This window comes from Rhododendron vialii, chromosome 1a, assembly GCF_030253575.1.
Source record: "Rhododendron vialii isolate Sample 1 chromosome 1a, ASM3025357v1".
Classification (NCBI taxonomy): Eukaryota; Viridiplantae; Streptophyta; class Magnoliopsida; order Ericales; family Ericaceae; genus Rhododendron; species Rhododendron vialii.
This window is the reverse complement of record NC_080557.1, coordinates 20307274-20324038: the sequence shown is the minus strand read 5'-3', so window position 1 is coordinate 20324038 and position 16765 is coordinate 20307274. Positions and strand designations below refer to the sequence as shown.

The 16765-nt window shown below is 40.0% G+C and overlaps 2 protein-coding genes across 3 annotated transcripts; one reads left to right on the top strand and one right to left on the bottom strand.

Moving 5' to 3' along the window:
- Positions 1-683: 683 nt before the first annotated feature.
- Positions 684-5349, top strand: LOC131335163 (nitrate regulatory gene2 protein-like). Its single transcript, XM_058370408.1, has 4 exons — positions 684-2153; positions 2253-2437; positions 2842-3065; positions 4290-5349. Exons 1-4 carry the CDS (start codon positions 920-922, stop codon positions 5077-5079), a joined length of 2433 nt encoding a protein of 810 aa, XP_058226391.1. The 5' UTR covers positions 684-919; the 3' UTR covers positions 5080-5349.
- Positions 5350-7188: 1839 nt separating this feature from the next.
- Positions 7189-12830, bottom strand: LOC131324571 (serine/threonine-protein kinase D6PKL2-like). Of its 2 annotated transcripts, none has more exons than XM_058356579.1 (3): positions 12402-12830; positions 9908-11164; positions 7189-8374 (listed from the first exon to the last, which is right to left on the bottom strand). In XM_058356579.1, exons 2-3 carry the CDS (start codon positions 11113-11115, stop codon positions 7498-7500), a joined length of 2085 nt encoding a protein of 694 aa, XP_058212562.1. In that variant the 5' UTR covers positions 11116-11164; positions 12402-12830; the 3' UTR covers positions 7189-7497. The 2 variants fall into 2 exon arrangements, with proteins under 2 accessions (XP_058212562.1, XP_058212568.1); XM_058356585.1 differs by lacking the exon at positions 12402-12830 and adding an exon at positions 11843-12018.
- Between the last annotated feature and the right edge of the window lie 3935 nt (positions 12831-16765).

Sequence of the window (16765 nt, the reverse complement as noted above, 5' to 3'; positions counted from 1 at the left end):
TTTCTTTCTCTCTCTCCTCCCTCTTTGGGGGAAAAAAATAATAGGAAAAGAGTGAAAATATATATATTTTAATTAGTGTTAGGTAAAATAGATAATATTGGTATAATTATGAAAGAAAAAACTGATAGCTAAAATAAAATTGTGAACTGTTCACAAGGTATTATACCAATCCACTGGTAAACTTGCTCTTAGAACGTTAGTGAAGAATAGCACCAAGCACGAGCTCAAGGGGAAAACCGGGGCCATGTAGTGTGACAATCGACTCAATCATCTTGATAATTAATGATTCAGATTCAGATTTGTTTATTGACTCGACAAAAGTTAACTTTAACCAATAAAAGTGTTATAGCAAATCTAAACCATATACTCACTTTATCCATTTTTAAGTGTCTTGCTTCATAATTTCAACTTATATTAAAAAGATATCATCATTACATCTTTCACATCAACTTTATCTCCATTTTTCTCTTCTTATCCTCTATGAAAATATCATTATATTTTTACTCACTAATTTTTCAAAATGAAATATATTTTTAGGGACAAAATAAAAAATTTATCAATTTTTACCTACTAATTTTAGAAAACGGATATTTATTAAGAGACAATCAAAAATAAAATACTAAAACTCTAAAAAAGAACAGACGGAATAGTATATTGTTGAAACGGACACTCGATTGCTCTACAAGGTCTGCACTCCGCTACAGGATCCTCCGGTCGAGGCCACGGGCACGGGTAAGGGGACATGAACAAATCCACGGAGTCAGCCAGTCCCATGAACAAATCCACGGAGTCAGCCAGTCAGAGGAGGCTCTGAGCTCTGTTTCTCTCTGTCTCTCTGCAATTGATCCCTGTTTTTCCCTCCAAAAAAGAACCGCTGAAACCGGGTAACCAGCAGCAGGAAAAAACGCTCCACCGGAAGATGGGATGCGCGGCGTCGAAGCTGGACAACGAGGACGCCGTGAGGCGGTGTAAGGACCGCCGGCGCCTGATGAAGGACGCTGTCTACTCCCGCCACCACCTCGCCGCTGCCCACTCCGACTACTGCCGCTCCCTCCGCGTCACCGGCTCCGCCCTCTCCTCCTTCGCCGCAGGTGAACCCCTCTCCGTCTCCGCCCATACCCCCGCCGTCCTCCTCCGCACCCCCGCCTCCTCCCTCTCCCGCTCCACCACCAACAGAACCACTCCTCCTCCGCCTCCGCCTCCGCCTCCGCCTCCCCACTTCTCTCCCTCGCCTTCTCCCCCCGCCGTCGCCACCTCCAAACTCCCTCACATCCTCTCGGCCTCCGGCAACGCCGTCAACTCCCGTCGCCACCACAGGAAACAACCAATCAAGCTCCCTCATATTCTCTCTGACTCAAGCCCCTCACGTTCTTCCCTCAAAAGCCATAACCACGCCCCAAACTACGCACACAGCGCGAATCCCAATTCTACCACTACTTCTCAGACATCATCGGTTTGGAATTGGGAAAACTACCGCCCTCCGTCGCCTCCCGATTCCGAATTCTTCCAACGGCGGAGCAATCACGCAGGAGACGAAAATGCCCACTCAACCTACTCTAATTACGAAAATCCCTTCCACAAACACTACCATAATCCCCACCCCGAAGACGACGACGACGATAAAACCTCGACTTATTCTAATTACAGAAATCAGCATCATCAAAAGCACCACATTGATGACGACTACGATAAAACCTCAACGTATTCTACTAGTACTAGCAGAAGTCAGCACCATAAAAACCACAATGAAGAGGAGACAGAGAGAGAGGAGGTTCGGTACAGCGAATGGGAGGACCGGTACAGCACGACAAGCTCCTCCTCCGAAGGGGAAAGAGATGGAGATTCCAGAACCGAGGTTGGAACGCAGTCGAATTTCGGATCGTCGTTTCGCACCGAAGCGCAACCTCCCCGTGCGCCGGCGGCGAAGTATTCGGCTGATAAGTCTGACGGCGCCGGTTCTTCCGCCAGCTGGAACGCGGACGGAAAGGGTGGCAGCGGCGACATGACGATCGTGGTCCGGCACCGAGACCTGGCGGAGATCGTTGAGGCGATCAAGGAGTATTTCGACAAGGCGGCTTCGGCCGGCGAGAAAGTGTCGGAAATGCTTGAGACCGGTCGTGCTCAGTTGGACCGGAGTTTCAGTCAACTGAAGAGTACGGAACTAAACGAAAGCTGGAATTTTTTCTGTTGATATTTTGTATTTCATTTATAATATTTGGGTCTGTTTTTTTTATTTGTTTTTGTTGTTGCAGAGACGGTGTATCATTCGGGTGGGGTTTTCAGTAATTTGAGCTCGAGCTGGACTTCAAAGCCGCCGTTGGCGGTTAAGTATCGGTTTGAACCGGGTTCAATCGATGAGTCGGGTGGTACGAAGAGTCTCTGTTCGACTTTGGAACGGCTGTTGGCTTGGGAGAAGAAACTCTATGAAGAAGTGAAGGTACAAATTGAATTAGCCCTCTAAACGGAGTACCATGTACTCCTACTTGATAGCGTTGTTTAAGCTTAGAACTACCTCTCCAAGATTCTTGAAATAAGCATAAGCTGCAAACATGTAGGTCACAACAAAATACTCTAATATCCTAAAGTTCCATTATTATTATTTTTTGTTATAACTCATGGTGTCTGGGAATATCTTAAAAATAGGACCCAATTGCCTGGACACCAAAGTTTAAAAAAAACGAGGACCTGATTAAAGATGTGACAAAATCTCGTATCGGTTAACTATAAACTCTTATGAGGTAACCATACGAGGACTTTGGCCCATCTAGTGGACAGGGGTTGGCACATTTACTTTTTGGTTGGTGAACGATAATGTGGTGATCGATTTAACAATGGATGTAGGCTAGAGAGGGTGTGAAAATTGAGCATGAGAACAAGTTGGCAGCGCTACAAAGTCAGGAGTACAGAGGGGGCGGGGAAGCGAAGTTGGACAAGACGAAGGCTTCAATAAAGAGCCTACAGTCCCTAATTGTGGTCACCTCTCAGGCCGTTTCCACCACCACCTCTGCCATCATTGGTCAAAGAGACTCTGAACTTGTCCCGCAGCTGGTAGAGCTTTGTCACGGGTATGTAATTTCTTTGCTGATTTTTCTATTTATCGGAATCAGTTTTCTCAGTGAGATATTTACCCGAACACATGTAGTCACCTCATATAATCACTCTTTAGGTCTAGTGATTTCTTATGAACGTGAACCGTGGATCTTGAAGTCTTAATGACTTCTCATTCCAATTTGAAATGAGGCGCTTGATAGTTCTCTGCACTAATACATGCAGCTCAAAGTGAATATTGTCATGATTTTTCAATCCTGTAGCCCTAAATAATCTTAGTTCTCTGTATCCTCCTTTTCAGAACGTTGTGCGGAGACATGGAACGGGTATAGTTTTCATATGTTGAGCTCACTTTGGGAAGTTCTTTCAGCATTGTGACCTCTATCTTTTGTTCCAAAATTCAAATACCAGATTAGAGGTCGATAGGTGCTCAAAATACTCTCACTGGCCATATCAACATCGGTGGCTGGCTTGCTTTCTCGTGTCTCATTAATTTAAATCACGACATTGTAGATTGCTGCCTTGTTCCAGTGTTGAGTGAAAATTTATGCACATGCAACACGCCGTGGCCCTAACTGACCGTTCTTTTTCACACTTCGATCTTACGCATTTTTACCTGTTCAGAAACTTTACACTAAACAGCTGTTGAGATCTTTTAGAGTGGCACCCTATGATAGGCTTTGGTACGCTTTTAGACTAATTAGTTTACGGGATAACAACTTAGTTTTTAAGGTGGCTATTAAAAATAAACTTGGTTTTAAAGCTAAACTAGTGGTTAATAAGACTAATTAATAAGCTACTGTTGGAAGAATACAATGTAGCCAAGAGTAGTTGAGAAATACTCAACAATACTTTGTTGATGGTGCCAGCGGCTTATGTAAGATGAGCTGCTCTAGAAAAGCCTTAGACGCCACCCACTAAACATGGCCATGTTTTCCCCCCTCTGAAAACGTAACTTTCCTTGGTTGAACACTACCATACATCGTGTTGCACTATTAGCAGACCAGGAGAACTCCCTCCTTTAATTTAATGAGCAAATGCCATACCCACAGATGAAACTTAAAAAATTTATTGGCAAACTGATGCGGCAGTTGCGTTGGTTCTAAGATCAGATCAGATCACATTACTGTATCGGGTCGCCGTTTCCTATATCATAGTTTTACTTTCGCATGTCACATCTGTACATATTATGCATTTGGTTTGATGTTGTGTGATCTCGTCGTTGTTTTTACTTGAATCAGATTCATGTACATGTGGAGATCGATGAACGAGTTCCATGAAGTCCAGAACCACATCGTGCAGCAAGTCCGTGGACTAGTAAACAGATCAACCAAGGGTGAGTCCACCTCGGATCTCCATCGCCAGTCAACCCGTGACCTCGAATCGGCCGTCTCTGCCTGGCACTCCAGCTTCTGTCGCCTAATCAAATTCCAGCGGGATTTCATCTGCTCCCTCCACGCCTGGTTCAAACTAACCCTCCTCCCTCTCAACACCGAACCGCCCCACCCCACCCCTGTCTCTTCCGAGATATTTGCCTTCTTTGATGAATGGAAGCTCTCCCACGACCGTCTCCCAGACACAGTCGCATCCGAAGCCATCAAAAGCTTCATCAATGTTGTCCATTCGATATCTCTTAGACAAACAGAAGAGCTCAAGATCAAGAAAAGGACCGATTCCGCAGCCAAAGAACTTGAGAAGAAATCTTTAGCTCTGAGGAGCATAGAAAATAAGTACTACCATTCGTATTCAATGGTTGGGATTGGGCTACCAGATTCTAGACCCGATAACAGTGGTCACGCGTTGGACGCGCGGGACCCACTCGCGGAGAAGAAATTTGAACTCGCGGCCTGCCAGAGGAGAGTGGAAGAGGAGATGTTTAGGCACTCGAAGGCGGTGGAGGTGACGAGAGCGATGACGCTGAATAACATTCAGACGGGTTTGCCAGGGGTCTTTCAGGCTATGACCAGCTTTTCTGGCTTGATTATGGAGGCACTCGAGACGGTTTGCAACCGATCTTATGCTATTAAATAGATAAGCACTTGGTAACGTTGGTTGATAATAGTGATTTTCCCCACTTTTTGTGTTTCATTTTGAGCAAGGTGGAGATAGTAAGGGCTGGGACTTTTAAGCAGTGGGCTCTTCTTCTTTTTTGTTGATTTTTACCCCTTTGGTTTTGATGTGTAAATAAGAATTTGCAGTTTTGTCGTCCTTTTTTTGGTAGTGGAGTGAAAGGGCAGGGATGGGAGTGTTTCTGTACAGGAAATTTCATGGATTATTGTATCAGATGAGGTTCACTTTTTCAGTGTTGAACAAATGTGTGGCCTTCAGCCTTCCTTTTGTGAGGTGCAACTGTTCTCTCTCTTGCTTGCTTTCTCTTTCTAGTCATGGATTCACCTTTCATGGCAAGTCATGCTGTAAAAGCAAGAAATGGATGAAGATTTGTTCGTGGGGAAGAATATTGTTTTTGAGAGTAAAATGGGTCGGTTTGGACCGGACCCAACCCATATCTATATGGGTCATCTACATGGGTCGGTTTGGATATGAGTCATCTACATGGGTCCGGTCCAAACCGACCTATTTTACTAACAAGATTGATATCATGATAGGAGTAGAGGTTTTTTTTGACGGTCAAACTCAGATTCATTAAAGGAGTAGAGATTGTCAGATTGAAGTGTTCTTAATTGGACATTATACCTTGTCCATTTGTGGATGGTACCTTCGTTAGTGGTTGTTACTTAGTGAGTAATACTGGGAGGGATTTGAGTGAGACATAGAGAGAGAATTAATTCATCCAAATAAGAGGGAGAATGGGTGTGGATAATTTATTAGTAATTTCTTTACGTGTATTCCATTTCTTAGTGTTGTTGGATAATTGGAGAATGGTGGCCTGGGATTCCACCCTTATTGATTTGTTAACATTCCCATTGTACAAATACCAACATCACCACTCCACTTGGGTTCTTTCCATTTCTTTTCCCAGACATTCTCCTCCTTAAAAGCGACACCATTCCTAATCCATCTAAACAAAAGTAGTACGGAGTATTTTGCAACTTGGACTGTGCATTCAATAAGATTAGCATATGGAGTGGAGTATTTGCTAGGCGCTACCTACCTCCCCCATTAAACCATACTAGATATATTAAGTTTATGGGTCGATGAAATGATTTCTATAATATTGCTTGACGTTTGTTACGTTCTAAGGTCTATCAAAAGCAGTTAATCATAGCAACTGTTTTTTTTCATGATTTCAGCTCAAGGAGCAAGTAAATGTCGTAACTCGCTAAATTAAAGGAATAAATTCACTTGGGGATGGCTCGTGTAAGTATTACACCCTAGGAGGCTAGAAAGATGATATGGGGAAGTCTCGTGTATCTCCTAGGAGTTGTTTTGTATCCTGTTGATTTCGCTCTGTTTTGTAATTTGTAGGCCTTGGATATGGCTTTTTTTTTTCTTTTTTTTTTCTCTCGGTTGTTGACAGATAGGGGTTTACAACGCTTGAGCTTTGGTTGAACATTGTTTGAGCTTTTGAATGAAATTACCTTTCACTGATTTATTTCTCCGTTCCTTTGTAGCACACACGCAAAATGCACAGAAAAATATATGTGCAGAAGACTTTGTTCTCATCATGAATCTGCGTAACCGTTACATTTTACAGCATTCCATAGTCTAAGGCTTGGATCTTGAATTTGTCAAGGGAGAAGGAAAGGAAACTGAATTACACATGTTTTTGCTTCTTTACCTACACTTTCTTTCGTTCCTCTTTCCCCTACACAACACAAAATTCAATCTGCTAATCGAGGTCCAAACCTAGGTCGCATAATGCTCCATAGAACTCTCCATTCCTGCTCACAATTCTCTCTCTTGCGAACTTTAATAGTTCGGGATGTTTTTGAAAGATGCTTTCACGTATTCGCTCACGGTTGTGCGTTAGGTGAATTACAACCATACACGGCTGAGATCACTGTGAGAAGAGCACTATAAACAAATATCCAGCTTGAGGAAATGACACATTCTGAATTGGCTCCAGATAGAAATACACATGCAAAGTGAGACCATCAAAAATCCTGTATTCTCTTTGTATTTGCAATCTGTTAATCAGACATCGCATAAGAAGAATGCTACATCAGAAGATAAAGACACTTTGTTCTTAAAATTCATTCAATATCAGGAACCCAATTCAAGGGGCACGAGTTTTTTCCTCAGACACCTGGGGTTTGCAATCCATCAGATATTTTTCCCGTATTCTATTTAACTCCCATCAGAAGCTGAGAAATTTGGCAATGATTTCCAAGTTGCAACCATAATTTTCCTTTATAAGCTAATTGGTTCAAATTGCATTAGCCAATATGGTCATGGAAAAGAAGCTCCACTGGGATTTACCTAATCACCTAATGATACTAAAACAACACAACACTTGAATTCTATAGAAACCCTGCAAGGCTGATGAGCCTAGAAGAACTCAAAGTCCAGAAAATTACCTCCAGACTTCACCTCCGTCCCCACAATCCTCTTACTCTTGCTCCCAACACCAACCGGGTCAACCGCTGCAAACTTCCCGTTCAACTCACACTCCACGGGTCCTGGTATCTCCGGCGGAGTGCTGCACCTGATCAGAGCCCAATTCACTCCTTCGAAAAACGGATGCTGTTTGATTTCAGTAGCTCCCCGCTTCACTCCCAGCCGCTGTTGTGGTTCCTTCACTAGCAGTCCCCTAATAAGATCCCGACTTGCGTAATTTGTCGCCGGTGAGTCAGGAAACTTAAGCTGCTGGCCCACCACGTTGAAAAGCGTGGCACGGTTTCCTGTTCCCTTGAACGGTGTTTTACCGTATAGAAGCTCGTGCAAGAAAATCCCAAACGTCCACCAATCCACCGCGCTGCCATGGCCTTCTCCTTTGATGATTTCTGGGGCTAAGTACTCGTGGGTCCCAACAAATGACATTGAGCGTGCTGCGGTGGGCTCAGCAACGAGCTCTAGTGGCGCAGTTGCTGGGGATCCGGGCTCGGGTCTGGCCTTTCGGGTTTTGCTCTTGGCTATTTGGGGGAAGATTCGGGGAAGGAAGCATGTGGGCTGGATGCATGCTGATGATGATGTAGGCTCAATGCAAGACGGTTGAACGCAGAAAGCGCGTTTGGATGGGTCAGAATCATATGAGGAGGTTTTGATGAGGGTAGGAAAAACTGCACATCTAAGGGAGAGGTCAAAGTCTGAGAGCATTATGTGGCCGTCATCACGTACTAGGACATTTTCGGGTTTCAGGTCCCTGTAAACAACTCCCAGCATATGGAGATACTCGAGCGCCAACAGAACCTCTGCCGCATAAAACCTGGTTACATAGAAAACAACTGCCATTAATGTTTCCCTCTATTTATGTAGCCAAATTATGAAGACTAAACATTAACACCGTCTCTTTTACCCGGTCAAAAGCTTTCTCCATTATTGATTTGATTGCATATCGAAGCAAGATAAATTTACCTTTTAAGGAAACATAATTTACTCTACAGAAACTATACAGCCAAAAAATGACACATCAAGGGGGACAACAGCCCACATACCAAATCATTATCGAAAATCATGTCCCTTCACTAGAACAGATAATTTGGTTTCCTTGTGGTGACACAAAACTGTACATATGCAATCAGACAACTGGGTGTACAAAAGCAAAGCTTAGAGCATAAAAGATAATTAACTAGCTCAATTCACAAACATAGACAAGCTACGGTTGTCATCTTGGCAACTGACGAAGCTCTTCTATTTTACACAAGGCCTCCAATCGATAACAATTTATGATACATAAGGATGCACAATATCCAAAAATTGGTTCACGGCACCAAAGCTGCCATGCCATACACTTGGGATCCAAATTTGGTAAAGATGCAGAACCTCTAGCACAGTAGCATCATGAAGAAGTGAATGTTCTAATCCAACAGTCCAGTCAGATGTCTTTCACTCCAAATAAAAGCCCATAAAGTGAAGAGAAATAAGAAAATAAAAATAAAAATACCATTGATTAGGAGAACAAGACAAGTCTACTTGGTCACTTCCATAAGTTGAATACATCTGATTTACTTGTCAAAAAGAAGATATTTGATTCAAGCATAAGACCCCAAAGTTTCAGAGACTCCATATTGGGCAACATTTTCAGCCTCCAGTTTCCTTCCTTTCCTACAATCTGTGCCTACAATTCAAGCTTTTTTATCCTTTACATAGCCACGTCAACTCAAATCTCACTTCTTTAAAATAACATAGGAAACAGGTGAAAGACATGTTGCTCTAGTTGCAAGTTGTGTAGTTATCAACGATACGATTAATACCTAGGCAGAAATATTTCCCAATGTGTGCAATCCAAAATGATAATCGAGAGGTGGGGGTCACCAAGTTCTGTTTTGAGCTCTTAGCTGTGAGGGCTAGTTGATCTCTCCAACCTGTGATTTTCTGCCTTGGTTAGCTTCTTGTATTTTGTTCTGTTATGCCTAAGCGCTTTTGTTTGTTTTGGGTTCAAGGATATTCCCTCGTTCTTTGGTTTGGTAATAAAACACAACTTTCCAAGAAAAATAACGATAAAACAATGCCGTTAATACAGTTACAAGAGATTTGGGGTTCAAACATTAGAGAGGTTGGATTAGCTTGAATGACGAGGAAAACTAGCGGTTTAGAAGTCAGCTTCAATGGCACTGAATACTAGAGGTATAGAAGACACAATGACTTGCACATCCATAAACAAGTACCTGAAATAATTTGTTTTCCATAATCAACTAAGTTATGAGCATGGAAGCCGTTGATCATATAGGAGGGATGATGATGGGAGCTATTAAAAATAAATGCTCTAATGGCCAGATATTTTAGGATAAAAACATACCGTGCTGCATACTCTGAAAAATGTTTCCCAGGTTGCCGTTGCCTCAGTGTATGCAGATCGCCCCCTGGACAATATTCCATCACTAAACATGAGAATCTGTCTGTCTCAAAATGAGTGTATAAAGTGGGCAGGAATGGATGATCCAGCAGCTGCAAAATCTCTCTTTCCGTCTGAGCTCTGGCCAACTTCTTCCTGCTTGCGAGAGATTCCTTGTCCATCACTTTCATCGCAAAGTAACAGCGGGTCCCACTTAATTCAGAGAGGTACACACTACCAATGTCACCACAACCAAGCCGCTTGAGTAACCTAAACTGACTCATGCCCAAAATTCCATCTCGTGCTCGAATGGCTAGAATAGCCTTCCATCTGGGATCATTTCCTTTGTGAGGCTTATTGGCACTCCCAGTAAGGTTACTCCAATTACTGTCATCACTAAGTCCACTGCTATCACTTGCGCGACTAATGCTAGTTTTTGAACTCTCCAAGGAATCTCCCTGCGCACTCCCTTTTGTACTTCCACAGTTCCTGTCCACACTAAGCATGCCATCGCTCATAACCCAATCGCTCCCATACGTACTGCAGCTATTGACAATGCTCATAGCTGTGGCAACTCCACTACTAGCAATGCTGCTTTGCGGACTTACATTGCCACTGGGAGGCAAAGAAGCATCCCATACACATTCCTTTTCCTCTGAAACTGGGGGAAGGAGATTGGTTTCTGTATTTTGTGATGGACGATGAACTGAAGGTGATGAAGTCACTGCACCCAAATCATTTGGTTCATCAACCAAGCTCTCTGAAGGTGAAAGAATATACGGGCTTGCTTTGAAGCCAGGAACACGAATCGAAAGATCTTCTAGAAAAGGACCCTTCATAGAAAGGCTCTTCACCAAGCACTTACCCTCTGATTTGCTTTGACCAATAGACACACAAACTGGTCTCATAAGAGCAGTATCAACAGGTTCTGGGGGATGACTTGCCCCAGAGAAAGAAATAGGGCCACTTTCATCAGTTGAGTCACCACTGCCCTTAAATGATATGACGTCAAGCATAAGTTCTTCCCCATCCTCCAAAGAGTTCTTTCCTTTCCAGGTTTTTACAGGTGTTGAGGAGTCACAATCTTCCGAATGTTGCTCATAATATCGGCCCGTATACGATCTTACAGAAGTTGGCCCTGAAAGAACTGTTTTTTCAGAATTTTTTTGCATTTTGGATCACAGCATGTATTGTTACATGAAGCTCTTGCAGCAAAACAACCTGCAAATGGGGGAGGGATAGAATTTTTTAAGTAAGCCACACAAGCATTTCTGTATCACATGATTCCTCATTTCTGTCACTAGGAGACTAAAGCATTAGCACGAGAATCATTAATTCTGGTCTTCGCAAACAAATTTTACAACGCATTTAAACTTCCTGATAAGATGCACATTGCAGTCGCTTATGGTGCAGATTTCGAGTCAATCAATTTTTATTTTTTATTTTTGTCAATTTATTTCACTACGAAGGACCGATATAAATCATCGAGGATGATAACATGCCAGAAACAAAATAGACACAGGCAACCTCAATGCTCCAGTTGATTGTTGATAAATCAAAGGACAAAATGGAACCTAACAAAGCAATTGAACTCTAGACTTCAATTGCAACCTTCAATAAAGCACGGATGAAAAAAAAGACAAAAACAAAAACCTTCAATGAAGCACCAAATTATCATCCCTTTTCCTTTGATTCTTCAGCATTTGAAAATCAAACAAAGACAAAAACGGAAATGGGATCGAACTCAATGAAAGAGATTGAGAACGTATAAAAGTAATCCACAAAAGCAGCGCCCAAAATTGGTGTTGTCATTAAGCTTTAATAGTCCAGGGGATACTCGCAAACTCCAAAACCCACCAAGGGTAAAACCATAATTCACAAAAGAAGCAGTAAGCTTACCAAATCAAGCAACTCAAATCAAGGAGCAAAAACCTCAAAATCCCTAACTTCGCTCACAATCAAGTGAACAACGAGAAATGGTCCACAAAAGGAACATATAACCATATAAATCCCATGAAGAAAGCACTAAAAAGCAAACCCACAAGCTCGAAAAGGCAAAATGCCAAACTTCTCTGTAATCTCGTAGCATTGCATCACCAAACTACTTAATTAGGCATATAATCCCTTCAATTCCACGCAAAACATGCCAATTCAATGCTTCACCAAGTTACTTAAAAGGACATATAATTACTTCAATTCCACGCAAAACATGTCAAACATTAACTGCTATTATCAAACCTCGAATCTAAAACGGCGGAGGAGAAAGCAAGGACATTAAGGCTGTGTTTGGAAAAAGCATTTGTGAATGGATTTATGTAGGAAACCGATTACAAAGTCAATTCCTTTACCTATTCACGATTCAAATACAGCCCAATGCATTAACAGGAGAAAAAAGAAAAACAAACGCAGCAGCCCTACGGAAAATGAGAAACAAAAGCAGAGTAACGAGAGTCCTCACCAGTGAAGGAATACTAATCCGTATGGATGAATCTGGATCTGGGCTGTTTTCCGAGCAGAGAATTGAAGAGCTTTTCTGTCCGCTCAAGCCTGGTAAATTCTCGTGAGAGAGGTCGAGCACTTTGTTCTCCCTTTTGTTTCTCTCTCTGTCTCGCTCTGTTTAGATGTTTTCCCCCTCTCCGGCTCTGAAAAAGTGTTCAATAAAGGATTGCTTGCTAATTGCTGCCTACTACTATTACTGCTATGACTTGCTTTTGCTTTTTCTCGGGTTCTTTATTTCTGTTTTGATGCCACTTTAGTAGTACATTTATCACGGCCGAGGACACATTCATAACCTTTTGTTAATTTCGATGAAACAGAAAATGATGTATAGTTTCAGAGAGAGAGAGAGAGAGAGAGAGGGGAGAGGGAGTCAGGAGTCTGTTCTTGTGGGTCACCGACGAAGGTGGTGAAGGAGTTTGAGTGGGGGTGGATTGGAAGGGAGAGACATACTACTTGGTGGAAGGTGTGGGGTCCATGGGCAATAATCAGTATGCTAGACAGGGGCCGTTGTGGGCCCACCTGTGTTTGTTCTTTAGACTACACAACTTTTCAGAAGGGACCCTCCCCTCCCTCTCCCACTCAAACCGTCAAACGTGATTGCTGGGAGAACAAAGGAAAAAAGGGGAAGGAGGGGAAAATTGTCTTGAAATACCAGGATTTTTTTTTTTTTTCTTTCGACAACACATCTTTTTAGTATACTACTGTAGTTTTAAAGAAGATAAATGATTTTCACACTTTTTTTTTTATTATGAATTTCTATTTTTTGTCATTTAAGGAAGTTTTTGGATGTATTATTTTACTAAAAGACAAGAAAATAAATGCTATAATAAAAAAAGGGAGTCTGAAAATTATTTTTCCGTGGAGAAATAGATTTCCCATTAGAAGACTTAAGTTAACTTTTGGTAACGGATTTCAAGATTTTTGATTTTTTCTTATTTTGTTATTATTCAAATTTATTTCGCATTTGTTAAATTTGCGCCTAGGTTAAGTTCCGCTAAGGAATATTTGAAAATTAAATTTTGTACATTTTTTTGTTTTTTCATTATTCTAATTTATTTCACGGTTGTTAAATTTGCACCTACCTTTTTTAGTTTTTCGATTTGTCTCGTCAAGACAAATCGAAAAAGCAAAAAATTATAATTTTTAAAATATCCAAAATAAAATCCAAAAAACACAAAAAATCGACTTTTGGGACTCTATCTTGGATATTTCAAAAAATATTTAGGTAAAAGTTTTAATTTTTTAATTTTTTTCGATTCATTTTGACGAGACGAATAAGAAAACCACAAAAATTAGGTGCAAAACTAACATAATGCAAAAATGATTTGGATAAGGACAAAATAAAAAAAGCCTAAAAATTTTAGGTGTCCATTCTAATATGCTTGAATACTTATGTTCTCATTCTTAAATTGGTTTAAAGGCCAATTTGCCCATTATTAATTAGCTCTCTCTCAACTATTCCTAATCCTGACAAATGCCACTCTCAACTATTCCTAATCTTGACAAATGCCACTCATAGCCATGGCCGCTGGAGAGACCCTTCGTTATCATGAAATATTTCATGGTAACTTTGCCTCAATTTTTGGGGTAAATTTGCATAAATGTTTCATGACAATACATGGCGTATTTCAGTGCCAAATCAAGAAAACCACACATTCAAAATCGACCATAAGTTGACAAAATTACCATGAAACATATTTTGGAACATGGTGGATGTTCAAAATCAATCATATTTCTGATACTCAAATCCACCATGTTTACATGATTAGTTTCTACGAATTCTTCATAAAAAATTTAGGCTCAATAACGACAACCAATTCATAAGTAATTTCTAAAAGTATACCACGTATTATCATGAGATATTAATTTCTACACAAACTCCTGCACATATTCATATCAACCATATTTTTTATGGAGTATTTCTGTACCATAAAATATATTTCGAAATATGGTGGAGATTCAAATCGACCATGTTTTCCACGATGGCATCGATGGTTAGATTTGTTGGAGTGCGCGATGACATTTGTGGTGGTGGTTGTGTAGATCGTCGTTCCACAAAGAAAGGAGAGAGAGAGTATTTCGACGCTTGTGGATGAAAGGTGCAAATCACCGCCACTACGGCTAGGGATGGATTCAGGAATGTTATTTAGTGGGGGCACCGTGTTAATCATAGTGGCGAAATTTTATTTTTTTAGTTAACCACAATAAGATCGTACACAATTAATGCATGCATGACAAATTACAAAAATATATCACACATACTTTCACTTAAATTATGTAAAAATGAGTACAAAATCTCAGACAAAATTTGAGAGTATGTTTTTCATGAACATCGACAAGTTTTAGAATGATCGATATAGTTTTATTAATGATATTATTTTAAAATATTGCTCTTAGACAGTCAAAAATAAGTACAATTAAAAAAGAATCGATCTAAATAGACAACTAATTCGGAAACCAACAAGTATAAATGCACCATATAATGAAATTGAAACATAACACTAATTATATATATATATATATATATATATATATTTCAAGATATATGCAAGTGTGTATGTGTAGTAGCACACTTAATTTCATAATTATGTTAAATATACAAAAATATAACAAAATTATTTTAGTTTCGAATGGGAGCACGTGCCTCCCTTTCCCTCCGTCCCTAACTACGACGTGGCTTGTATAGTCCATTGTAAATCACCGCTGCTCCGGCATGGAATTTACTTGCAGATCTACTTCGGAATCGGAGATGGTAGTTTCTAGTGTTGTTATCTTCTTCTTTGAAGAGTTTGGGTACCGCCCGGTGAGGTTATGTTGTTCCGTCTTTTTTCTTGTTTTGGGTGTTTGAATGTGTTCTGATGAGGAAAGAGATAAATGATCCCATGATTTTCGGAATTTTTTTAAACAAAAGGTTAATTACAAACAAAAAATGGTTTTATCTATATTAGTGAAGGGTGTTATTGGCATTTTTTAAATGTCAAGATGGAGACTTAAGTATTCAAATCACTAAGGGCCTATTCGGATGAGGTTTTGGTTTGAGACTCTACATTATTACCCTACTCCAAAATCCACTCATTACCTCTATCTCTAACCATTATTTTTATTTTTATTTCTATCTCTCTCCAATCATTACCTCTATCTCCTTATCCTAATCATTACAAATTCAACTTCAAAATTTCTAAAACGAACAAGCCCTCAGGATAGAGACTTAAGTATCACTAGGGGACAGGACCCCTATTTAACTTTTCCTTTAGTTTTTTCGTTTTTGTTCGGCAATCCCGTTTACTTCGATTTTTTGGCAGTTTTTATTTTTCATTCATGTAAAATTAGGAAACTAGTACTCGCTTTGCCCGTCAAAAGAAAACAAGTACTAGTACATACTTTTGCATGTTATTATGCAGAAATGGAGGGAGAGAGATAGGAAACAAAATAAATCTAATATATGGAGTAACAAATAGAAATAAAATGTAAAGAAATAAAAAAAAAGGCAATTCAAGTCGATTTTATTTTTCCTCTGGTCCAGATCCTCTCCTGTCTTAAGGAGGGACTTGACCTCTCTAGTTCTTCAAATTTTCAGCTCATCCATGTCTTAATGGATGATCGGAGTCATTCATTTTGTAGAAATCATTGAATGCTTCAACTCTCTAAATGGATTTTATCAAGCCTGGTGGATTTTTTAAATTTAAATGTGATTTGAACATGTATTGTTCGGTATCCAATCAACATAATTCTTGGTAATGTTTAAGTTACTCGACTAATTTTACAAAATGAACAGCTCTGATTATTCATTGACTTGGAATAGACCCAAAGTACCATCTCCATTCATTTTGTATTGATTTTCATTTTTTGCAAAAGAACATTATTGCTTTACAAAATTTGTACCAATTTAAAAAATTATTTGAAATCTTAAATTGGTGCAAAAAAGTTTTTGCATCATGCACAAATTTATTTTACTTTCATTATACAAAAGAGTAACACAAGTTATAACTTCTCTCGTTGAGATGATTGCTTGACTTCATATATTGTGACAGAAATTTAAAAAAAGTTTAGCCACCACGAAAATACTCATTATGTTAAAATAAATTTGACGTAAAAATTAAACTTTGTTTTAAATCTAATACAGTATGAGAAACTTTTGCTTTAACAACGCCTGAAAGTAAGAAAATAGAAGAAATAGGAAACGGGAAATACAGATGCCAATAAATAATGAATGGGTATGCTTTTTTCTGTGAAAAAAACAAACAAGGGAGATAGCAATAAATAATGGAAGGATGATGTGGATCATGATTAGGTAACTTTTGCTGAGGGATGGCCTCTTTTGTC

Excerpts from the sequence above, each read along its gene's own strand:
- LOC131324571 (XM_058356579.1), bottom strand. The coding sequence starts at position 11,115 with ATGCAAAAAAATTCTGAAAAAACAGTTCTTTCAGGGCCAACTTCTGTA. Across the intron at positions 8,375-9,907 it reads TTTTCAGAGTATGCAGCACG|GTTTTATGCGGCAGAGGTTC; the intron begins GTATGTTTTTAT and ends CTATGTAACCAG.
- LOC131335163 (XM_058370408.1), top strand. The coding sequence starts at position 920 with ATGGGATGCGCGGCGTCGAAGCTGGACAACGAGGACGCCGTGAGGCGG. Across the intron at positions 2,154-2,252 it reads GAGTTTCAGTCAACTGAAGA|AGACGGTGTATCATTCGGGT; the intron begins GTACGGAACTAA and ends TTGTTGTTGCAG. Across the intron at positions 3,066-4,289 it reads CTGGTAGAGCTTTGTCACGG|ATTCATGTACATGTGGAGAT; the intron begins GTATGTAATTTC and ends TACTTGAATCAG.